This window comes from Sebastes fasciatus, chromosome 9, assembly GCF_043250625.1.
Source record: "Sebastes fasciatus isolate fSebFas1 chromosome 9, fSebFas1.pri, whole genome shotgun sequence".
Classification (NCBI taxonomy): domain Eukaryota; kingdom Metazoa; phylum Chordata; class Actinopteri; order Perciformes; family Sebastidae; genus Sebastes; species Sebastes fasciatus.
Genome location: NC_133803.1, coordinates 36,079,344 through 36,105,041, shown reverse-complemented (window position 1 = coordinate 36,105,041; position 25,698 = coordinate 36,079,344). Strand labels below are relative to the sequence as shown.

The following is a 25,698-nucleotide window of genomic DNA, read 5'->3' as shown; positions in this document are numbered from 1 at the left end:
GTACGTCTATGGTTATAACCGTGTATATGCTGTATGTCTATGGTTATAACCGTTAGAGTGAGAGTGTGTTTGAGGGTTGAGACCAGGGAACCGGTCTGAGCAGGTGAACCGGTTCTGGAGGAGCGCACACACACACGCACACACACCACCTCTCTGCTGCTCAGCCTCAGTCTGCTCAGAGTCTTTGGGGGTAAATGACCGTCAGTGACCTCAGAGAGGAATCTGTGTTTATATCATAATCCATTACAGCAGATGAGTTTAACATCAGCGGGTCAACACTGAAGAGAGAAGAACTCAGACTGACGGGCTCTGCTACAGACGAGCTACAGACGAGCTACAGACAGCCGAGCTACAGACAGCCGAGCTAACAGCAGCTAGCAGCAGCTAGCAGCAGCTACAACCAGCTACAGCAGCCGGTTAGTAGATGCTAGGCTTGGCTAGGCTAGGCTAAACTAGGCTAGGCTAGGCTAGGCTAGGCTAAACTAGGATAGGCTAGGCTAAGCTAAGCTAGGCTAGGCTAAGCTAGGCTAAGCTAGGCTAGGCTAGGCTAGCTGCTGTCATGGATAAAGCCAAGTCGATGGTGGACCAGAAAGGAGCGTCGGGACCGTTTCACGGAACCAGCAGCAGCGGACCAAGCCAGAGAGGGTTCACCGGTAACGGGAGCTGCAGCTCGAGCTCCGGACCGGAGAGCTCTCATCACCTGCTCCACCGGGAGGACCCGGACTGTACCGGATCCCCGGCCAAGAGGAGCCGGCTGAGGAGGAGGACCGAGTCCCTGCGACACCGGAACCGACCCCGTGAGTCTGATACCGGGCCGGGGGGGGGGGGAGTACCGTTAAACTGATGATTATTACTGATGGGGGGGACATCTGTGAACCTGAACCGGGTATATACCCGTCAGCCCGGGTCCGGTACCCGTCAGCCCGGGTTGGTACCCGTCAGTCCGGGTCCAGTACCCATCATCCCGGGTCCGGTACCCGTCAGCCCGGGTCCAGTACCTGTCAGCCTGGGTCCGGTACCCATCAGCGCGGGTCTATACCCGTCAGCCCGGGTCTAGAACCCGTCAGCCCGGGTTGGTACCCGTCAACCCGTCAGTCCGGTTTGGTACCCGTCAGCCCGGGTCTAGAACCCGTCAGCCCGGGTCTGGTACCCGTCAGTCCGGGTCTGGTACCCGTCAGCCCGGGTCTGGTACCCGTCAGTCCGGGTCTCGTACCCGTCAGTCCGGGTCTGGTACCCGTCAGCCCGGGTCTGGTACCCGTCAGTCCGGGTCTAGAACCCGTCAGTCCGGGTCTGGTACCCGTCAGTCCGGGTCTAGAACCCGTCAGTCCGGGTCTGGTACCCGTCAGTCCGGGTCTAGAACCCGTCAGTCCGGGTCTAGAACCCGTCAGTCCGGGTCTAGAACCCGTCAGTCCGGGTCTAGAACCCGTCAGTCCGGGTTGGTACCCGTCAGTCCGGGTCTAGAACCCGTCAGTCCGGGTCTAGAACCCGTCAGTCCGGGTTGGTACCCGTCAGTCCGGGTCTAGAACCCGTCAGCCCGGGTCTAGAACCCGTCAGCCCGGGTTGGTACCCGTCAACCCGTCAGTCCGGTTTGGTACCCGTCAGCCCGGGTCTAGAACCCGTCAGTCCGGGTCTAGAACCCGTCAGCCCGGGTTGGTACCCGTCAACCCGTCAGTCCGGTTTGGTACCCGTCAGCCCGGGTCTAGAACCCGTCAGCCCGGGTCTGGTACCCGTCAGCCCGGGTCTGGTACCCGTCAGCCCGGGTCTGGTACCCGTCAGTCCGGGTCTAGAACCCGTCAGTCCGGTTTGGTACCCGTCAGCCCGGGTCTAGAACCCGTCAGCCCGGGTCTAGAACCCGTCAGCCCGGGTCTGGTACCCGTCAGTCCGGGTCTGGTACCCGTCAGCCCGGGTCTGGTACCCGTCAGTCCGGGTCTAGAACCCGTCAGTCCGGGTCTGGTACCCGTCAGTCCGGGTCTGGTACCCGTCAGCCCGGGTCTGGTACCCGTCAGTCCGGGTCTAGAACCCGTCAGTCCGGGTCTGGTACCCGTCAGTCCGGGTCTAGAACCCGTCAGTCCGGGTCTGGTACCCGTCAGTCCGGGTCTAGAACCCGTCAGTCCGGGTCTAGAACCCGTCAGTCCGGGTTGGTACTCGTCAGTCCGGGTCTAGAACCCGTCAGTCCGGGTCTAGAACCCGTCAGCCCGGGTTGGTACCCGTCAACCCGTCAGTCCGGTTTGGTACCCGTCAGCCCGGGTCTAGAACCCGTCAGCCCGGGTCTAGAACCCGTCAGCCCGGGTTGGTACCCGTCAACCCGTCAGTCCGGTTTGGTACCCGTCAGCCCGGGTCTAGAACCCGTCAGCCCGGGTCTGGTACCCGTCAGCCCGGGTCTGGTACCCGTCAGTCCGGGTCTGGTACCCGTCAGCCCGGGTCTGGTACCCGTCAGCCCGGGTCTGGTACCCGTCAGTCCGGGTCTAGAACCCGTCAGTCCGGGTCTAGAACCCGTCAGTCCGGGTCTGGTACCCGTCAGCCCGGGTCTAGAACCCGTCAGTCCGGGTCTAGAACCCGTCAGTCCGGGTCTGGTACCCGTCAGTCCGGGTCTAGAACCCGTCAGTCCGGGTCTGGTACCCGTCAGTCCGGGTCTAGAACCCGTCAGTCCGGGTCTAGAACCCGTCAGTCCGGGTCTAGAACCCGTCAGTCCGGGTCTGGTACCCGTCAGTCCGGGTCTAGAACCCGTCAGTCCGGGTCTGGTACCCGTCAGTCCGGGTCTAGAACCCGTCAGTCCGGGTCTGGTACCCGTCAGTCTGGGTCTAGAACCCGTCAGTCCGGGTCTAGAACCCGTCAGTCCGGGTTGGTACCCGTCAGTCCGGGTCTAGAACCCGTCAGCCCGGGTCTAGAACCCGTCAGCCCGGGTTGGTACCCGTCAACCCGTCAGTCCGGTTTGGTACCCGTCAGCCCGGGTCTAGAACCCGTCAGCCCGGGTCTAGAACCCGTCAACCCGTCAACCCGTCAGTCCGGTTTGGTACCCGTCAGCCCGGGTCTAGAACCCGTCAGCCCGGGTCTAGAACCCGTCAGCCCGGGTCTGGTACCCATCAGCCCGGGTCTGGTACCCGTCAGTCCGGGTCTGGTACCCGTCAGCCCGGGTCTGGTACCCGTCAGTCCGGGTCTAGAACCCGTCAGTCCGGGTCTGGTACCCGTCAGCCCGGGTCTAGAACCCGTCAGTCCGGGTCTAGAACCCGTCAGTCCGGGTCTGGTACCCGTCAGTCCGGGTCTAGAACCCGTCAGTCCGGGTCTGGTACCCGTCAGTCCGGGTCTGGTACCCGTCAGTCCGGGTCTGGTACCCGTCAGTCCGGGTCTAGACCCGTCAGTCCGGGTCTAGAACCCGTCAGTCCGGGTCTAGAACCCGTCAGTCCGGGTCTGGTACCCGTCAGTCCGGGTCTAGAACCCGTCAGTCCGGGTCTAGAACCCGTCAGTCCGGGTCTGGTACCCGTCAGTCCGGGCTAGAACCCGTCAGTCCGGGTCTGGTACCCGTCAGTCCGGGTCTAGAACCCGTCAGTCCGGGTCTGGTACCCGTCAGTCCGGGTCTGGTTAGGGTCAGTCCGGGTCTGGTACCCGTCAGTCCGGGTCTGGTACCCGTCAGTCCGGGTCTGGTACCCGTCAGTCCGGGTCTAGAACCCGTCAGTCCGGGTCTAGAACCCGTCAGTCCGGGTCTGGTACCCGTCAGTCCGGGTCTGGTACCCGTCAGTCCGGGTCTAGAACCCGTCAGTCCGGGTCTGGTACCCGTCAGTCCGGGTCTGGTACCCGTCAGTCCGGGTTGGTGTTGTAATGAGACCATCCGTTCATGTTCAACATTGTCCTTCAGGTCTCATGTTGACCACATCAGGTGGTCCGTGTCTCTGGCTGACCTGCTCTCATCAGGTAGACCAGCAGGTAGACCAGTTAGACCAGCAGGTAGACCAGCAGGGAGACCAGCAGGGACCCCCCCAGACCCTCCAGACCCCCTTCCGTTGTTATGGACCAGCAGGTTGCATTGCTGCGCTGTGATTGGTCGGTTCCCTGGTGGTGGAAAAGCTCCTGATAAGTGGGCCTGGCTTGGCTCAGCCAATCAGCAGCCTCCTCCTGTCTGGAGGCAGGCAGGCAGGCCCCGCCCCCTCAGTGATGATGAGGAGGCTGAAGATCAACCAGGAACACTCTCACTCTTCTCCTTCAGTGGGAAGTTAGATATCCTCCACTAACGGAGAACCGCTGAGCTGCAGCACACAGCTGCTCACTTTACTGCACTGTACTTTACTTTACTGTACTGTACTTTACTTTACTGTACTTTACTTTACTGCACTGTACTTTACTTTTCTGCACTGTACTTTACTTTACTGTACTGTACTTTACTGCACTGTACTTTACTTTACTGTACTTTACTTTAGTGTTTGTTCTGTCCACCTGCTGCTGTTCTGCCTCACTATGAAGCTGATAAATGAAAGGAAACCTGGTAAGTGTGAGTTTGTGTTTAATTGTACTGAGCAGGCCTCCATATTAAACTATATTTAATATTTAATAACTTGATATTCTCTTTAGTTGAGGTGAAGTGTCACTTTAAAACAAATCATTACACTCTCTTATTTTCCTGAACTGAATGTTTCAGTCAGACTCTGAAATACCAGAATATGCTGCTGATGACTTGATGACTTGATGACTTGATGACATGATGACTTGATGACATGATGACTTGATGACTTGATGACATGATGACTTGATGACTTGATGACATGATGACTTGATGACTTGATGACATGATGACTTGATGACTTGATGACATGATGACTTGATGACATGATGACTTGATGACTTGATGACTTGATGACTTGATGACATGATGACACGGCGATGACACGTGTGCGGCGATGTCGGCAACCCACCCGACCCGTCTTGACACACGGACCAAGGTAATGGTAATGTTATGAGTCTTGGCTCTGCTGATACTAGCTGGTCTTTGTGGGGTCAGGTTGAGACACCGTGCTGATAGAAACATCAGAGAGAAGTCCTAGAAATCCTAATCAGGACCTGCAGTGAGGTCAAACGCTGGATGTTTCTTGGTAAAATCAGGTGGCGATGACTTGTTCATTTTAAAGAGAAGAAGCTTTAATACAGGGCGGTGTTGACCCGGTTACAGCCGGTTACAGCCGGTTACAGCCTCAGTGTGTTAATGTAGTAACAGAATAACTCCCATAAAGTATACAGGTCGAGTCAATGTTCTACTACCAGGTGTGTCCGATGGATCATGAACAGAGTTTCAGTCAGTCAGGGTGGAGGTGATTCCTCCAGCTGGAACTGATTCAGTGTTTCAGGGTGGAGGTGATTCCTCCAGCTGGAACTGATTCAGTGTTTCAGGGTGGAGGTGATTCCTCCAGCTGGAACTGATTCAGTGTTTCAGGGTGGAGGTGATTCCTCCAGCTGGAACTGATTCAGTGTTTCAGGGTGGAGGTGATTCCTCCAGCTGGAACTGATTCAGTGTTTCAGGGTGGAGGTGATTCCTCCAGCTGGAACTGATTCAGTGTTTCAGGGTGGAGGTGATTCCTCCAGCTGAAGCTGATTCAGTGTTTCAGGGTGGAGGTGATTCCTCCAGCTGAAGCTGATTCAGTGTTTCAGGGTGGAGGTGATTCCTCCAGCTGGCTCACTCAACAGCCCCGCGGAGCCACGAGCCACTCCCCCCCGCCTCCCCCCTCCGGCCCCGGGCCTTACCGAGCGGAACTAGAGCAGTGTGCGGACTGTCGCGGAGGAAATGCGCCCGGTGAGGACCGACCAGCCGGCCCACTGAGAAGTGTCAAAGTATTTTCGGTTCATTATGAAACTGTTCATGGCACACATGTAAAGAGGCGGATGGAACGGCTTTCACAAACGCAGACTGCCGCTTGCAACGGCATTTATAAACGCCAACTGCCGATATGAAACTATATTTAAACATCAACGGGAGGGAAAATGAGTTTTGTATACTTTAGTGTTGTTTTGTTGCTGTGCTGGTGAAAACGTTACCAACGGTAACACTGCTGCTCCCGCTTTGCAGCCATCAGGCCAAAAACCAAAACAGACGGTTCGTTTCTTCCTTCCTCTCAGCGGCTTTCCTGGTTCACTGTGCCGTTTGTTCATTATCTCAACCTGTTTCTGGCGCTATATATATATATATATATATATATATGCGGTATATACGCTTGCGACCGGCGTAACACAAGTCAACTGAGTTGACCCTCAGTAACCTCGTTGTCTCAGCCTCAGTGAACCGGATCAACCACATGATTGATAAACTGCCAGACAGAGAAGTGAATCAATAACAGCAACACAATAGAAGATCCTCCTGTTTGATGTACCGAGGTACGGAACCTGGGAGTGGTTATATAGAGGAAATATATACTGTATATATATATATATATATATATATATATATATACTGTATATATAGAGGAGACAGTTTACTGAGGGTGTAAGAAGATACAGGTCATAACAGGCTCAGTTCTAAAGATCCTGGTATCATTGAAACTACAAAACCTGATGAATACATCGGTACCAACCATGGTACTACTACTACTACTACTAGTACTACTACTACTACTACTACTACTAGTACCACTACTACTACTACTGGTATCATCTGAAACTAGAGAATCTGATGAATCAATAACGGTCCCTTGACCTCTGACCTCCAGATGTGTGAATGTAAATGGGTTCTATGGGTACCCACGAGTCTCCCCTTTACAGACATGCCCACTTCATGATCATCACATGCAGTTTGGTTCAAATCACAGTCAAGTCAGCACACTGACACACTGACAGCTGTTGTTGCCTGTTGGGCTGCAGTTTGACATGTTATGATTGGAGCATATTGTTTTATGCTAAATGCAGTACCTGTGAGGGTTTCTGATCAATATCTGTTATTGATCAGTGTTGTTCATTGATTTATAATAATAAATATATACATAAAAATAGATGTGTAAAGGCTGATGCAGCTCTAAGATCAGACTGTATCAGACGTCCAGCAGCTTCTCTTCATCCAGTAAATCTGTCTTTAACTGAATCAGAGCGATGGAGAGACAAGAAGATGAGCAGAGGAGACGGGGAGAGAAAGGGAGAGAGAATGAGAGAAAGAAAGATGGTGTGTATGAGAACGCCGTAGAGGCTGAGAGAAAGAGATGATGGAGGAGGGGGGATGTCTGTTTCCATGGCGACCGTGGCTCTTGTTGAGCTGCGGTGGTGTTTTTTTTATTTTTTTTAGCCGGTTGTGCTGCTGAACTCGGTTTTCTTCTACCAACTAACTAACGAACCGTCCAGACCAGCCTGTCTCCTCCTCTCTGCACCAGTGGTTCAACTCTGCTCACCAGAGTGGTGTGAACCCTACCTCCAGTGTTCTCTGTTAATAGTGAACTAATAGTGAGGACCAGAGTGGTGTGAACCCTACCTCCAGTGTTCTCTGTTAATAGTGAACTAATAGTGAATTACAGCAGTCCAGCAGGACGTGAGGGGGATGTTGGTGTTGGGGAGCTTTGGTTTGACTTTATCAATATCTCTGATTTATTAATAAATCATCAGGACCCACAGGAGTTTATGCAGAACTTTAATACTTCTGATGTTTATAGTTATGTTCTTTTGTGTGAATATAAATAAAAAGGAGCTCAACTTATTATAAACATTATTATTATTATTAGACTGTAAATCAACCGCATGTTATGAATAATGAATAACCGGGTGGAGACAGTAGTGATGGTGTATCACTGTGATCGCTGTCACTCACTTTTTAATGGACTTAATGAACCGACAGAGTCAGGTACGAGTTCAGCTGCTTTAACAGCTTTAGATTTACATAAATAGGTTCTATACATGACCTTAAATACAGATCAGTTATGAGATCTCTGTCTGAACTGATTTCACCTTCAGCAGATGGATTTATTTGTAGTTCAGCTTTTGAAATCATCCTAAAATCATCTGCTCTCATTAAATCTAAACAAACGTATGTTAGATGATTTTATATCATTGAATCGGTTTTATTCTCCTGTTCATGTTCAACCGTTGTTGAGAGTCTCCGTTGAGGGTTGATGTGTTAATGTTGTTATGTAATAGTCTCATGGTTCTTCTCTCTATGGAGGTTAATAACAGTCTCATGGTTCTCCTCTCTATGGAGGTTAATAACAGTCTCATGGTTCTCCTCTCTATGGAGGTTAATAACAGTCTCATGGTTCTCCTCTCTATGGAGGTTAATAACAGTCTCATGGTTCTCCTCCCCCCCGCCTTCACCTGGTTCAGTATGGAGGTCAATAACAGTCTCATGGTTCTCCTCTCTATGGAGGTTAATAACAGTCTCATGGTTCTCCTCTCTATGGAGGTTAATAACAGTCTCATGGTTCTCCTCCCCCCCGCCTTCACCTGGTTCAGTATGGAGGTCAATAACAGTCTCATGGTTCTCCTCTCTATGGAGGTTAATAACAGTCTCATGGTTCTCCTCTCTATGGAGGTTAATAACAGTCTCATGGTTCTCCTCTCTTTGGAGGTTAATAACACTCATGGTTCTCCTCTCTATGGAGGTTAATAACAGTCTCATGGTTCTCCTCTCTTTGGAGGTTAATAACACTCATGGTTCTCCTCTCTTTGGAGGTCAATAACAGTCTCATGGTTCTCCTCCCCCCCGCCTTCCCCTGGTTCAGTATGGAGGTTAATAACAGTCTCATGGTTCTCCTCTCTTCTTCTTCTTAGTCCTCTTGGCCCCCTTGGGAGCATAGGGCGTCCACCATGGATCTCCACCTCACTCTCTTCTGTGCAGTGGTCTTTGCTTCTTGCCAGGAGGTCCCGATCTTGTTTAACTCGTCAAGCATAGACCGTCTCCAGTTGTTTTTTGGTCTCCCTGGCTTCCTCTTTCCTTGTGGGTTGTAGTCCAGAGATTGTCTTGTTATGTTTGTTTCTTGTTTTCTGAGTGTATGCCCGATCCATCTCCACTTTCTCCTTTTGATTTCTTTGTTGATTTGCTCCTGGTTTGTTTGTTTCCACAGGTCTGTATTTGTAATTTTTCTGGGCCACCATATCCTCAGTATGTATCGGAGGCAGTTGTTGATGAACACTTGCAGTTTGTTGGTGATTGTGTTTGTGGTTTTCCAGGTTTCACAGCCATAGAGAAGGACAGATTTTACATTTGAGTTGAAAATTCGGATTTTTGTGTTTTTGGAGAGCTGGGAAGAGAGCCATACAGGTCGGAGTGTTCTGAAGGCATGTCTTGCTTTGCTGATGCGTAGCTCCACATCCTTATCTGCTCCTCCGTCTGTGCTGATGTTGCTTCCCAGGTAGACAAACTCTGCCACATTTTCTAGGGGTTGCTCCTTGATATTTATTCCTTGGTGGGATTTAGTGTTGATCCTCATGACCTTGGTCTTTCCAATGTTGATCATGAGGCCTAGCTGTTTGCTGTGTTCATGTAATTTGTTTGTCTTCTGTTGCATTTGTGTGTGTGTTCCTGAGATCAGTGCCAAGTCATCTGCAAAATCGAGGTCTTCCAATTGTGTGAAGGGAGTCCACTGTAACCCCAGTCTCATGGTTCTCCTCTCTATGGAGGTTAATAACAGTCTCATGGTTCTCCTCTCTATGGAGGTTAATAACAGTCTCATGGTTCTCCTCTCTTTGGAGGTCAATAACAGTCTCATGGTTCTCCTCCCCCCCGCCTTCACCTGGTTCAGTATGGAGGTCAATAACAGTCTCATGGTTCTCCTCTCTATGGAGGTTAATAACACTCTCATGGTTCTCCTCTCTTTGGAGGTCAATAACAGTCTCATGGTTCTCCTCCCCCCCGCCTTCACCTGGTTCAGTATGGAGGTCAATAACAGTCTCATGGTTCTCCTCTCTATGGAGGTTAATAACAGTCTCATGGTTCTCCTCTCTATGGAGGTTAATAACAGTCTCATGGTTCTCCTCCCCCCCAGCCTTCCCCTGGTTCGGTATGGATATCGGTGGTACTCTGGTGAAGTTGGTGTACTTTGAGCCCGTCGATATCACTGCAGAGGAAGAACAGGAAGAAGTTGAAAACCTCAAGTCCATCCGCCGCTACCTCACCTCTAACGTGGCTTATGGTATGTACAGCATGTGCACACACACACACACACACACACACACACACACACACACACACACACACACACAGTAACACACCTGTAACACACCCACATACCTGCATCTGATGACTGAGGTGTATCTGAACCAGAGGAGTCAGTTGAGGACACCTGACAGAAACATAGTTCACAGTTTAACTCAGGTTATATAATCAGACTGATCTAGTTCAGTTTAACTCAGGTTATATAATCAGACTGATCTAGTTCAGTTTAACTCAGGTTATATAATCAGACTGATCTAGTTCAGTTTAACTCAGGTTATATAATCAGACTGATCTAGTTCAGTTTAACTCAGGTTATATAATCAGACTGATATAGTTCACAGTTTAACTCAGGTTATATAATCAGACTGATATAGTTCACAGTTTAACTCAGGTTATATAATCAGACTGATCTAGTTCACAGTTTAACTCAGGTTATATAATCTGACTGATCTAGTTCAGTTTAACTCAGGTTATATAATCAGACTGATATAGTTAACAGTTTAACTCAGGTTATATAATCAGACTGATCTAGTTCACAGTTTAACTCAGGTTATATAATCAGACTGATCTAGTTCAGTTTAACTCATGTTATATAATCAGACTGATCTAGTTCAGTTTAACTCAGGTTATATAATCAGACTGATCTAGTTCACAGTTTAACTCAGGTTATATAATCTGACTGATCTAGTTCAGTTTAACTCAGGTTATATAATCAGACTGATATAGTTAACAGTTTAACTCAGGTTATATAATCAGACTGATCTAGTTCACAGTTTAACTCAGGTTATATAATCAGACTGATCTAGTTCAGTTTAACTCAGGTTATATAATCAGACTGATCTAGTTCACAGTTTAACTCAGGTTATATAATCAGACTGATCTAGTTCAGTTTAACTCAGGTTATATAATCAGACTGATCTAGTTCAGTTTAACTCAGGTTATATAATCAGACTGATCTAGTTCACAGTTTAACTCAGGTTATATAATCAGACTGATCTAGTTCAGTTTAACTCAGGTTATATAATCAGACTGATCTAGTTCACAGTTTAACTCAGGTTATATAATCAGACTGATCTAGTTCAGTTTAACTCAGGTTATATAATCAGACTGATCTAGTTCACAGTTTAACTCAGGTTATATAATCAGACTGATCTAGTTCAGTTTAACTCAGGTTATATAATCAGACTGATCTAGTTCAGTTTAACTCAGGTTATATAATCAGACTGATCTAGTTCACAGTTTAACTCAGGTTATATAATCAGACTGATCTAGTTCAGTTTAACTCAGGTTATATAATCAGACTGATATAGTTAACAGTTTAACTCAGGTTATATAATCAGACTGATATAGTTAACAGTTTAACTCAGGTTATATAATCAGACTGATCTAGTTCACAGTTTAACTCAGGTTATATAATCAGACTGATCTAGTTCAGTTTAACTCATGTTATATAATCAGACTGATCTAGTTCAGTTTAACTCAGGTTATATAATCAGACTGATCTAGTTCACAGTTTAACTCAGGTTATATAATCAGACTGATCTAGTTCAGTTTAACTCAGGTTATATAATCAGACTGATCTAGTTCACAGTTTAACTCAGGTTATATAATCAGACTGATATAGTTCACAGTTTAACTCAGGTTATATAATCAGACTGATCTAGTTCAGTTTAACTCAGGTTATATAATCAGACTGATCTAGTTCACAGTTTAACTCAGGTTATATAATCAGACTGATCTAGTTCAGTTTAACTCGGGTTATATAATCAGACTGATATAGTTCACAGTTTAACTCAGGTTATATAACCAGACTGATCTAGTTCAGTTTAACTCAGGTTATATAATCAGACTGATCTAGTTCAGTTTAACTCGGGTTATATAATCAGACTGATCTAGTTCAGTTTAACTCGGGTTATATAACCAGACTGATCTAGTTCAGTTTAACTCGGGTTATATAATCAGACTGATCTAGTTCAGTTTAACTCAGGTTATATAATCAGACTGATCTAGTTCAGTTTAACTCGGGTTATATAATCAGACTGATCTAGTTCAGTTTAACTCAGGTTATATAATCAGACTGATATAGTTCACAGTTTAACTCAGGTTATATAATCAGACTGATCTAGTTCAGTTTAACTCAGGTTATATAATCAGACTGATCTAGTTCAGTTTAACTCGGGTTATATAATCAGACTGATATAGTTCACAGTTTAACTCAGGTTATATAATCAGACTGATCTAGTTCACAGTTTAACTCAGGTTATATAATCAGACTGATCTAGTTCAGTTTAACTCAGGTTATATAATCAGACTGATCTAGTTCAGTTTAACTCAGGTTATATAATCAGACTGATCTAGTTCAGTTTAACTCAGGTTATATAATCAGACTGATCTAGTTCAGTTTAACTCAGGTTATATAATCAGACTGATCTAGTTCAGTTTAACTCAGGTTATATAATCAGACTGATCTAGTTCAGTTTAACTCAGGTTATATAATCAGACTGATCTAGTTCACAGTTTAACTCAGGTTATATAATCAGACTGATATAGTTCACAGTTTAACTCAGGTTATATAATCAGACTGATCTAGTTCAGTTTAACTCAGGTTATATAATCAGACTGATCTAGTTCACAGTTTAACTCAGGTTATATAATCAGACTGATCTAGTTCAGTTTAACTTAGGTTATATAATCAGACTGATCTAGTTCAGTTTAACTCAGGTTATATAATCAGACTGATCTAGTTCAGTTTAACTCAGGTTATATAACCAGACTGATCTAGTTCAGTTTAACTCAGGTTATATAATCAGACTGATCTAGTTCAGTTTAACTCAGGTTATATAATCAGACTGATCTAGTTCAGTTTAACTCGGGTTATATAATCAGACTGATCTAGTTCAGTTTAACTCGGGTTATATAATCAGACTGATCTAGTTCAGTTTAACTCAGGTTATATAATCAGACTGATCTAGTTCACAGTTTAACTCAGGTTATATAATCAGACTGATATAGTTCACAGTTTAACTCAGGTTATATAATCAGACTGATATAGTTCACAGTTTAACTCAGGTTATATAATCAGACTGATATAGTTAACAGTTTAACTCAGGTTATATAATCAGACTGATCTAGTTCAGTTTAACTCAGGTTATATAATCAGACTGATCTAGTTCAGTTTAACTCAGGTTATATAATCAGACTGATCTAGTTCAGTTTAACTCAGGTTATATAATCAGACTGATCTAGTTCAGTTTAACTCAGGTTATATAATCAGACTGATCTAGTTCAGTTTAACTAAAGCTAAAGTAAACATCACTACCTGAAACAGTCCTGTACGGTTCATATAGTGTAATCTTGTTGATCTGCTGTGTGGAGGTTGATAAGAAGTGGAGTGATGTTCAGTAGAATATATGCTGCATGTTTTCTCTAAATGAATGTAGTGATGAAACCGAGGTTCCGTCTGACAGAGTACGAGGAGAGTCAGACGTTTCTGAGGTTGTACGTGGTGTAAGAAGAACTGCTGCTGTACACAGTATATAGTTTAATGGTGTGTCCCTGTCTCAGGTAAAACAGGTGTGCGTGACGTCCACCTGGAGCTGAGGAACCTGACCATGTGCGGCCGGACGGGGAACCTCCACTTCATCCGCTTCCCGACGCAGGCCATGCCCCGCTTCATCCAGATGGGGCGAGACAAGAACTTCTCCAGCCTGCACACGACACTCTGCGCCACCGGAGGAGGAGCCTACAAGTTCGAGAACGAGTTCAGAACGGTGAGTTCAAAGACGTCTGACTTAGGGATGTCCAGAATTAACCGTTAACCCACATTAAGCATTTTAAACCATTTAACTCTATCGGTTAAAAGAAATGTTAATAATGAATTAAAAAAGCTGAGCGGCTCGTCTCTTTAAGGAGAAAAGCTGTTCCACCTTAACAGCCCACCTTAAGAGGCGGAGCCGGAGATGCAGGATACAGGAAGTCGGCTCCGGTCTCTTCGGCTCGCTTGAGCGGAGCGGGGGAGTTGTAGTTTCATAGCATTTATTCACCGACAAATAAACTGTCCACACACTGCTACACCTACGTTCACAGCTAGAACGCCACCAACAACCTCACACTCACCACCAACACACACACACACACACACACACACACACACACACAGTCTGTTGGAAACTCACCAAAGTTACTCAGACTATGTGTGGCGGCGGCGGCGAGCACGAAGCCTCCGGCGATGCTAGAGCTGCTAACGTAGCACAAACACACACACTGTTTGTTGGAAACTCGCTAAAGTTACTCCGGGCAGACACACAGCTGACAACCTGCTAAACTAAACTAAATGTGCGGCGGAGACTTTTACTGGGAAAGTGGCTGCATGTCCGCGACACTACACGCAGCATCGTAGCTGCTAAGTTAACGCTCCCGGACGGTGAACTGGAGACAGTGAACGCAGCATCGTAGCTGCTAAGTTAACGCTCCCGGACGGTGAACTGGGGACAGTGAACGCAGCATCGTAGCTGCTAAGTTAACGCTCCCGGACGGTGAACTGGGGACAGTGAACGCAGCATCGTAGCTGCTGAGTTAACGCTCCCGGACGGTGAACTGGGGACAATGAACGCAGCATCGTAGCTGCTGAGTTAACGCTCCCGGACGGTGAACTGGAGACAGTGAACGCAGCATCGTAGCTGCTGAGTTAACGCTCCCGGACGGTGAACTGGAGACAGTGAACGCAGCATCGTAGCTGCTAAGTTAACGCTCCCGGACGGTGAACTGGAGACAGTGAAGGCAGCATCGTAGCTGCTGAGTTAACGCTCCCGGACGGTGAACTGGAGACAGTGAACGCAGCATCGTAGCTGCTAAGTTAACGCTCCCGGACGGTGAACTGGAGACAGTGAAGGCAGCATCGTAGCTGCTGAGTTAACGCTCCCGGACGGTGAACTGGAGACAGTGAACGCAGCATCGTAGCTGCTGAGTTAACGCTCCCGGACGGTGAACTGGAGACAGTGAACGCAGCATCGTAGCTGCTGAGTTAACGCTCCCGGACGGTGAACTGGGGACAGTGAACGCAGCATCGTAGCTGCTGAGTTAACGCTCCCGGACGGTGAACTGGAGACAGTGAAGGCAGCATCGTAGCTGCTGAGTTAACGCTCCCGGACGGTGAACTGGAGACAGTGAAGGCAGCATCGTAGCTGCTGAGTTAACGCTCCCGGACGGTGAACTGGAGACAGTGAACGCAGCATCGTAGCTGCTGAGTTAACGCTCCCGGACGGTGAACTGGAGACAGTGAACGCAGCATCGTAGCTGCTGAGTTAACGCTCCCGGACGGTGAACTGGAGACAGTGAAGGCAGCATCGTAGCTGCTGAGTTAACGCTCCCGGACGGTGAACTGGAGACAGTGAACGCAGCATCGTAGCTGCTGAGTTAACGCTTTCGAAATCTTTCGAAATGAGCATCCACAGTCTGAGAAGTGATGAGTAGAATCTGTGGTTACTGGCGGAGCTTAGCCATCAGTCCATCTACGGAAGATTAATCTGTTTTAATAATCGATTAATCAGAAAACCTGAGACCCGGTTCTAAACGAGCCCGGGGTCTTCTTAAAGACCGTAGTATTAGTGAGCTCCGCCGTTAACGGTTCTGTGATCGGTGTTGGAGAAATTCATAAAATGTATTTCCTCTTTATTTCACCTCCATAAACGTTGTCTTTTATCTCACAAACTCTGTTTCTAGTTTATAGAAAGATGTAGGGATGCCCCGATACCACTTTATTCAGACCGAGTACAAGACCTTCGATTTGGGTACTCTCCGATACCGAGTACCGATACGAGTACCGATACCGAGTACCGATACGAGTACTTCTCTGTGCCTAAAGAGCCTCGTTAACAGCCAGCTGGAGGGTGTGAGCGACACACGGCAGGCTGGGGAGTCCCGCATACGAGGCGGTGCGCCGTCACCGGCTCTAGGTCGGCTTGGAAAGGCTCGGGGCGAAGGTGCTTCCCGGCGCCGTGGACAAAATGTCACCGCGGCGGACTGTCCTCAGTGAGCCCCGACCGCGTCGTGTCCCCAGGGCGGGGCTCGGCCCACGTAAAAGGCGCCAGGGTCTGCAGCGATGTCGGCAACCCACCCGACCCGTCTTGAAACACGGACTAAGGAGTCTAACGCACGCGCGAGTCAGAGGGTGCAAGCAAAACCCTGTTGCGCAATGAAAGTGAGGGCCGGCACGCGCTAGGCTGAGGTGGGATCCCGGCCCAGCGGGGTCGGGCGCACCACCAGCCCGTCTCGCCCGCACCGTCGCTGCTGTAAAGTGGTATCGCTGCCGTTGTATCGGAGCCGTTTTACGAGTACATGAGCACAGTATCGGATCCGTGATAATGACGTCACCTTCAGCTCTAGGAAACACCGTTCTCTCCTGACCGGCTCAGAGACATGATGGATGATGAGAACAGCTTTAGTTGAGTTTACTGGAACTCTGACAGAGCTCTTTACGTGTTAGCATGAACTCACCGGATATTCAACATCTCTGTCTGATATCAGGTGAGCTCAGTACCTGAGGTCAATGAACTCTCCTCAGCACTGCAGCATCAGCTGAGCTGGACCTGAAGACCTGAAGACCTGAAGCTCACTTCAGTCTTAGTGGACATATTGATGTCATCACCTGTAGTAGTGTGTAGCTCAGACAGAGTCCTTGTTGTTTGTCAGATGGCCGACCTGGAGCTGCTGAAGCTGGATGAGCTGGACTGCCTGATCCGGGGCCTGCTGTTCGTGGACCGGGTCAGCTTCAACGGACACCCGGAGGGCTACTACTTCCAGAACCCGTCAGACACCCAGAGCTGCGTGAAGAAGACCTGCACCCTGGACAACCCCTTCCCCATGCTGCTGGTCAACATCGGCTCCGGGGTCTCCATCCTGGCCGTGTACTCAGAGAACGACTACAAACGGGTCACGGGGACCAGGTGAGGAGGGGTAGACTGGGACCAGGTGAGGAGGGGTCACGAGGACCAGGTGAGGAGGGGTCACTGGGACCAGGTGAGGAGGGGTCACGGGGACCAGGTGAGGAGGGGTAGACTGGGACCAGGTGAGGAGGGGTCACGGGGACCAGGTGAGGAGGGGTAGACTGGGGCCAGGTGAGGTGGGGTAGACTGGGACCAGGTGAGGAGGGGTAGACTGGGACCAGGTGAGGAGGGGTCACAGGGACATAGTAGCTATAGTAGCTATAGTAGCTGCGGTAGCTATAGTAGCTGCTGTAGCTATAGTAGCTATAGTAGCTGCTGTAGCTATAGTAGCTATAGTAGCTGCGGTAGCTATAGTAGCTGCTGTAGCTATAGTAGCTATAGTAGCTGCTGTAGCTATAGTAGCTATAGTAGCTGCGGTAGCTATAGTAGCTATAGTAGCTGCGGTAGCTATAGTAGCTATAGTAGCTGCGGTAGCTATAGTAGCTGCGGTAGCTATAGTAGCTGCGGTAGCTATAGTAGCTATAGTAGCTGCGGTAGCTATAGTAGCTATAGTAGCTGCGGTAGCTATAGTAGCTGCGGTAGCTATAGTAGCTATAGTAGCTGCGGTAGCTATAGTAGCTGCGGTAGCTATAGTAGCTATAGTAGCTATAGTAGCTATAGTAGCTGCGGTAGCTATAGTAGCTATAGTAGCTGCGGTAGCTATAGTAGCTATAGTAGCTATAGTAGCTGCGGTAGCTATAGTAGCTATAGTAGCTGCGGTAGCTATAGTAGCTATAGTAGCTGCGGTAGCTATAGTAGCTATAGTAGCTATAGTAGCTGCGGTAGCTATAGTAGCTATAGTAGCTATAGTAGCTGCGGTAGCTATAGTAGCTGCGGTAGCTATAGTAGCTATAGTAGCTATAGTAGCTGCGGTAGCTATAGTAGCAGGTCACCAAACGCCGTCTGTTATTCTTGTTGTTGTTCTGATGTCCTAGAGGCAGAACATTACATCCTGTGTGTTTAACTGAAACATTAGATGGAACTTAAAGACACTGAAACATGAAGCAGCAGATTCACTGATTTATTCTGTATAAAGTTATTGATTAAGCCTAAAATCAATATAAGAAGTGAACCAGTGTGTTGAACTAAAGTCCAGCTGGAGGACTGAATCAGTGAGGTTAGAACCTGAAGTTGTTTTGATGAATGAATGTGTGTTAAAGGTGAAGGTGGCTGAAAGCTTTTTATAGCTTCAGTAAAGGTCCAGATAAGCAGAATCAGCTGACGGAGCTCCAGCTGTTGTTATCTGCTGTGTTCCTCAGTGAACCTTTGTCCTGATGGACTGATGGAGTACAGGAGATGGAGATTAGATAGAGAGCTGATGAAAACAGCTCCTCCCAGACGTACTCAGAGTCCTCTGGTGTAAAAGTTATTTATATTTTATTTATATTCATGTGTTGAATTCATTCTATTTCTCCTGTTTCATCCACCCACATGTTTATTTTCTAGTGTCACATTTTACAGTTGAAGCCAGCGTGGGTTGTTCAGAGGTCAGAGGTCCTGTTGAGTGGTGGCGTTAAGAGTCTGGCGTATTGATCTCCTCTTTCTCTCTCTGACCTTCAGTCTGGGTGGGGGGACCTTTCTGGGTCTCTGCTGTCTGCTGACGGGCTGCGAGACGTTCGAGGAGGCGTTGGAAATGGCAAGCAAGGGCGACTCCACCAACGTGGACAAGCTGGTGAAGGACATCTACGGAGGAGACTACGAGCGCTTCGGCCTGCAGGGCTCCGCCGTCGCCTCCAGGTGAGTGTGATGACGAGGGCGTTGTTACCTGAAGGTCCACCGTGTTCCCACGGTTCACTTCACCCTGAATGTTAACGAGTCTTCATTAATTAAAAGGTTGTGTTTCTGGTTGAGTCCTCGGTTGAGTCCTCGGTGTGAACGGGGTGTCACACCTGACCCAAGGTGTGCTGACCCATTCTAGATTATTTTTATTAATCTAGAATGTTTTGGAACCTGCTGAATCAGTTCTGATTTATTAGTTTTCATTAATGAGGGAATTGCTCACAACATTACAGTAACAGCATGAGTTAAAGGGACTGTTAGTAAGAATCCTAAATGTCTTGTTAACAGCTTCACCTGTGACCGTTAAGTCAACTAAAGTCAGCGTCCTGTTGCTGGCGCTTGTGCTCGCTCTACATAGACATGAAGGAGCATCGCTCAACACAGTGAGGAGACACACGTCAGCTAAAAGCACAATATCACTCTATATTTCAGCTGCTTGGCAGTAATGTTAGCTGACCAGACCAAGGTCTCTCCATGAATCAATGCTGATCCTAGTGTTGGCTTTTCCTGCCTCAGCCTCCCGACCGCGGCCGGAGGGAACGGGGGAGACGCCGGAGTTTTGGTCGGAGACGATAACGTTTCTCTCTGCGGAGCCCCGTCACTTCATAAGACACGGGAAACCTCTGTTGGTCTGGAGGAGCTGCAGCAGTTATTTCTGCACAAACGTCCACTGAACATTCACTAGATATTCTCAGAGCTAAACTAACTCTTCTGCAGTGTGGAGTGAGCAGCATGCACGTGAGAGGTGGAGAGAGAGAGAGAGAGAAGGAGCGCGGTGTGTGAGTGAAGGCGAGCAGAGGAGCAGAGGAGCAGAGGAGCAGAGACTCCGGTCCTGGAGACCAAAGCTACGGTCTCCTCCGCGTCCTCCGACCGCGGCCAACACTGTTTAACAGCTTCACTAGATACAACCAAGAGGTTTTGGTGCTTCACTGGAGTTTGTGTTGGAGTCTGAGTCTGAACAGCGGAGACACACGAGAGACCATGAGACACCGACCAGCAAGGATTTATACCTGGAAGAAGTTACTAACAGAACCTTTAAGGGTTTAATGTGTGTGTGGATACAGAGCTGCTTCATGCTCTGGATGAAGTTATGCTGTACCTGCTAACCCGGGTTAGTCTGGATCCAGTAAACCTGCTGCTCCGGTCAAAGGTTGACCCATAAAGCAGAGTGAACAACACATTTCATCACAGTCATCAGATTCTAATCATCAGTTTCTTCTTAGTGTGTTCTATCTGTTCATTTATTGAAATATAACACAACACCAGTTTACTGTTCTGAAGGTTACTGTGACCTCTACAGAGGGTCACCTTCTGAAGGTTACTGTGACCTCTACAGAGGGTCACCTTCTGGGTCTGTTTGGTTCCCTCTTCTCTCTTCATCTGATCATTAAAGACGTCATCAGACCTCAATAGCAGCCCTGATGATGGAGGTGTGATGATGATGGAGGTGTGATGAAGATGATGGAGGTGTGATGATGATGATGAAGATGATGGAGGTGTGATGATGATGATGGAGGTGTGATGATGATGATGGAGGTGTGACGAAGATGATGGAGGTGTGATGATGATGGAGGTGTGATGATGGAGGTGATGATGATGATGGAGGTGTGATGATGGAGGTGTGATGATGATGGAGGTGTGGTGATGATGATGATGATGATGGAGGTGATGGAGGTGTGATGATGATGATGAAGATGATGGAGGTGTGATGATGATGATGGAGGTGTGATGATGATGATGGAGGTGTGATGATGGAGGTGATGGAGGTGTGATGATGATGATGGTGTGATGATGATGATGGAGGTGTGATGATGATGATGATGGAGGTGATGGAGGTGTGATGATGGAGGTGTGATGATGATGATGGAGGTGTGATGATGATGATGGAGGTGATGGAGGTGTGATGATGATGATGGAGGTGTGATGATGGAGGTGTGATGATGGAGGTGATGGAGGTGTGATGATGATGATGATGGAGGTGTGATGATGGAGGTGTGATGATGGAGGTGATGGAGGTGTGATGATGGAGGTGTGATGATGGAGGTGATGGAGGTGTGATGATGAAGATGATGGAGGTGTGATGATGATGATGGAGGTGTGATGATGATGATGGAGGTGATGGAGGTGTGATGATGATGATGGAGGTGTGATGATGATGATGGAGGTGAGGTGATGGAGGTGTGATGATGGAGGTGTGGTGATGGAGGTGTGATGATGGAGGTGTGATGATGATGGAGGTGTGATGATGATGATGGAGGTGATGGAGGTGTGATGATGGAGGGGATGGAGGTATGATGATGGAGGTGATGGAGGTGTGATGATGGAGGTGTGATGATGATGATGATGGAGGTGTGATGATGATGATGGAGGTGATGGAGGTGTGATGATGGAGGTGATGGAGGTGTGATGGTGATGATGGAGGGGATGGAGGTGTGATGATGATGATGATGGAGGTGTGATGATGATGATGGAGGTGATGGAGGTGTGATGATGGAGGGGATGGAGGTGTGATGATGATGATGATGGAGGTGTGATGATGATGATGGAGGTGATGGAGGTGTGATGATGGAGGTGATGGAGGTGTGATGATGATGATGGAGGTGTGATGATGGAGGTGTGATGATGATGATGATGATGATGATGATGGAGGTGTGATGATGATGATGGAGGTGTGATGGTGATGATGGAGGTGTGATGATGGAGGTGATGGAGGCGTGATGATGATGATGATGGAGGTGTGATGATGATGATGGAGGTGTGATGATGGAGGTGATGGAGGCGTGATGATGATGATGATGGAGGTGTGATGATGATGATGGAGGTGTGATGATGGAGGTGATGGAGGTGTGATGATGATGATGATGGAGGTGTGATGATGATGATGGAGGTGTGATGATGGAGGTGTGATGATGGAGGTGATGGAGGTGTGATGATGATGATGATGGAGGTGTGATGATGGAGGTGATGGAGGTGTGATGATGGAGGTGTGATAATGGAGGTGATGGAGTTGTGATGATGATGATGGAGGTGTGATGATGATGGAGGTGATGGAGGTGTGATGATGGAGGTGTGGTGATGGAGGTGTGATGATGATGATGATGGAGGTGTGATGATGGAGGTGTGGTGATGGAGGTGTGATGATGGAGGTGTGGTGATGGAGGTGATGGAGGTGTGATGATGATGATGATGGAGGTGTGATGATGGAGGTGATGGAGGTGTGATGATGGAGGTGTGATAATGGAGGTGATGGAGTTGTGATGATGATGATGGAGGTGTGATGATGGAGGTGATGGAGGTGTGATAATGATGATGATGGAGGTGTGATGATGATGGAGGTGTGATGATGGAGGTGTGATGATGGAGGTGATGGAGGTGTGATGATAGAGGTGTGATAATGGAGGTGATGGAGTTGTGATGATGATGATGGAGGTGTGATGATGATGGAGGTGATGGAGGTGTGATGATGGAGGTGTGGTGATGGAGGTGTGTCTGTGTACTCATGTTGTTTCTTCTGGTGTGTTTCTCTAGTTTTGGTCACATGATGAGTAAAGAGAAGAGAGACAGCATCAGTAAGGAGGACCTGGCCAGAGCCACGCTGGTCACCATCACCAACAACATCGGATCTATAGCACGGATGTGTGCCGTCAACGAGGTACTAGTACACGTTATACTGCAGGTACTAGTACACATTATACTGCAGGTACTAGTACACATTATACTGCAGGTACTAGTACACGTTATACTGCAGGTACTCTCAGCAGTAGTACTACAGTAGTACTGCAGTAGTACTACCTGTCTACCTGGAGTGTTTCTGTGTGCTGTGAGCTTCTTTACAGTGTTGCCTTGTGGCCTGGTGATCAAGCAGCATTGTACAGGGCTATCACTGCACACAGAGCTGCAGCTACACCTCCACCTGTCCACTCCTCCACCTGTCCACCTGTCCACCTGTCCACTCCTCCACCTGTCCACACCTCCACCTGTCCACCTGTCCAACTGTCCACCTGTCCACTCCGCCACCTGTCCACACCTCCACCTGTCCACCTGTCCACCTGTCCATCTGTCCACTCCTCCACCTGTCCACTCCTCCACCTGTCCACACCTCCACCTGTCCACCTGTCCAACTGTCCACCTGTCCACTCCTCCACCTGTCCACACCTCCACCTGTCCAACTGTTCACCTGTCCACACCTCCACCTGTCCACCTGTCCACCTGTCCACCTGTCCACTCCTCCACCTGTCCACTCCTCCACCTGTCCAACTGTTCACCTGTCCACACCTCCACCTGTCCACCTGTCCACTCCTCCACCTGTCCACTCCTCCACCTGTCCACCTGTCCACCTGTCCACTCCTCCACCTGTCCACCTGTCCACTCCTCCACCTGTCCACACCTCCACCTGTCCACACCTCCACCTGTCCACACCTCCACACCTCTACCTGTCCACACCTCCACCTGTCCACACCTCCACCTGTCCACTCCTCCACCTGTTCACACCTCCACCTGTCCACTCCTCCACCTGTCCACACCTCCACCTGTCCACTCCTCCACCTGTCCACTCCTCCACACCTCCACCTGTCCACTCCTCCACCTGTCCACATCTCCACACCTCCACCTGTCCACACCTCCACCTGTCCACACCTTCACCTGTCCACTCCTCCACCTGTCCACTCCTCCACCTGTCCACACATCCGCACCTGTACACACCTCCACCTGTCTACACCTCCACCTGTACACACCTCCACAACTCTACCTTTCCACACCTCCACCTGTCCACACCTCCACCTGTCCACACCTCCACCTGTCCACTCCTCCACCTGTCCACACATCCGCACCTGTCCACACCTCCACCTGTCTACACCTCCACCTGTACACACCTCCACACCTCCACCTGTCCACACCTCCACCTGTCCACACCTCCACCTGTCCACACCCGCACCTGTCCACACCTCCACACCTCCACCTGTCCACACCCGCACCTGTCCACACCTCCACCTGTCCACTCCTTCACCTGTCCAGACCTCCACACCTCTACCTGTCCACACCTCCACACCTCCACTTGTCCACACCTCCACTTGTCCACACCTCGACCTGTCCACACCCGCACCTGTCCACACCTCCACCTGTCCACTCCTTCACCTGTCCACACATCCGCACCTGTCCACACCTCCACCTGTCCACTCCTTCACCTGTCCAGACCTCCACACCTCTACCTGTCCACACCTCCACACCTCTACCTGTCCACACCTCTACCTGTCCACACCTCCACTTGTCCACACCTCCACTTGTCCACACCTCGACCTGTCCACACCCGCACCTGTCCACACCTCCACCTGTCCACTCCTTCACCTGTCCACACATCCGCACCTGTCCACACCTCCACCTGTCCACTCCTTCACCTGTCCAGACCTCCATACCTCTACCTGTCCACACCTCCACACCTCTACCTGTCCACACCTCTACCTGTCCACACCTCTACCTGTCCACACCTCCACTTGTCCACACCTCCACTTGTCCACACCTCCACCTGTCCACACCTCCACCTGTCCACACCTCCACTTGTCCACACCTCCACTCCTCCACACCTCCACCAGTTTATCAGTCCTGTAGCTCCACCATGTGGTGAGGAAGAGGACTAACTCACTGACTGATCTGTTTCAGATATGTTTATGACCTTGTGTGTCTGAAGCTTTAGTTTCTGTTCTGATTGTTTATATAAACCATGCAGAGGTTTTTTATTAGAGATGCACCGATACCACTTTATTCAAACCGAGTACCAGTACTTCCATGTGGGTACTCTCCGATACCGAGTACCGATTCGAGTACTTCTCTGAGCCATTCATATATCCAGATGAGGATCATGTTCCTGTTGTTGTTCCTCTCATCACGCAGCCTGATGTTAATGATCTCTTATTGTCTCTCATCACGCAGCCTGATGTTAATGATCTCTTATTGTCTCTCATCACGCAGCCTGATGTTAATGATCTCTTATTGTCTCTCATCACGCAGCCTGATGTTAATGATCTCTTATTGTCTCTCTTGGGATCAGAAAATCGAGCGCGTGGTGTTTGTTGGGAACTTCCTTCGTATCAACACCGTGTCCACTAAGCTGCTCGCCTACGCCATGGACTTCTGGTCTAAAGGACAACTGAGAGCCCTCTTCCTGGAGCACGAGGTGAGTCAACTAGTCTGCTAGTCTACTAACCAACTAGCCAGCCAGTCTGCTAGTCAACTAGTCTACTAGCCTACTAGCCAACTAGTCTACTAGTCTACTAGTCAACTAGTCTACTAGTGTACTAGTCAGCTATCTACTAGTCTACTAGTCAGATAGTCTACTAGTCTACTAGTCAACTAGTCTTCTAGTCAGCTAGTCTACTAGCCAACTAGCCAGCTAGTCTGCTAGTCTACTAGCCTACTAGCCAACTAGCCAGCTAGTCTACTAGTCTACTAGTCAACTAGTCTTCTAGTCTACTAGTCTACTAGTCAACTAGTCTACTAGTCAGCTATCTACTAGTCTATCAGTCAGATAGTCAACTAGTCTACTAGTCAGCTAGTCTGCTAGTCTACTAGTCAACTAGTCAGCTAGTCAACTAGTCTACTAGCCAACTAGCCTGCTAGTCAACTAGTCTACTAGCCTACTAGCCAACTAGTCTACTAGCCAACTAGCCAGCTAGTCTGCTAGTCAACTAGTCTACTAGCCTACTAGCCAACTAGTCAACTAGCCAGCTAGCCAGCTAGTCTGCTAGTCAGCTAGCCAGCTTGCCTGCTAGCCTGCTAGTCTGCTAGTCTGCTAGTCAACTAGTCTGCTAGTCAACTAGTCTGCTAGTCTGCTAG

At 48.7% G+C, this 25,698-nt stretch overlaps 1 protein-coding gene and 1 long non-coding RNA gene across 4 annotated transcripts in view; both read left to right on the top strand.

The window, feature by feature from the left end:
* Nucleotides 1–126: 126 nt before the first annotated feature.
* Nucleotides 127–25,698, top strand: part of LOC141774642 (pantothenate kinase 1-like) — a 189,524-nt gene continuing 163,952 nt past the window's right edge. For 2 of the 3 annotated variants that reach the window (XM_074647464.1, XM_074647463.1), the window contains exons 1-7: nucleotides 127–797; nucleotides 9,939–10,085; nucleotides 13,673–13,878; nucleotides 16,799–17,052; nucleotides 18,652–18,828; nucleotides 22,399–22,522; nucleotides 24,914–25,039. In XM_074647464.1, the coding sequence (XP_074503565.1) occupies nucleotides 560–797; nucleotides 9,939–10,085; nucleotides 13,673–13,878; nucleotides 16,799–17,052; nucleotides 18,652–18,828; nucleotides 22,399–22,522; nucleotides 24,914–25,039 (1,272 nt within the window). In that variant the 5' untranslated portion in view covers nucleotides 127–559. Of the gene's footprint in view, nucleotides 798–3,956; nucleotides 4,478–9,938; nucleotides 10,086–13,672; nucleotides 13,879–16,798; nucleotides 17,053–18,651; nucleotides 18,829–22,398; nucleotides 22,523–24,913; nucleotides 25,040–25,698 lie in introns of those variants that run through there. The other variant, XM_074647465.1, reaches the window with a different exon arrangement.
* Nucleotides 19,677–20,859, top strand: LOC141774644 (uncharacterized). The gene is made up of 3 exons (XR_012595395.1): nucleotides 19,677–20,300; nucleotides 20,674–20,705; nucleotides 20,826–20,859. It is a non-coding gene; the product is annotated as an uncharacterized LOC141774644 (long non-coding RNA).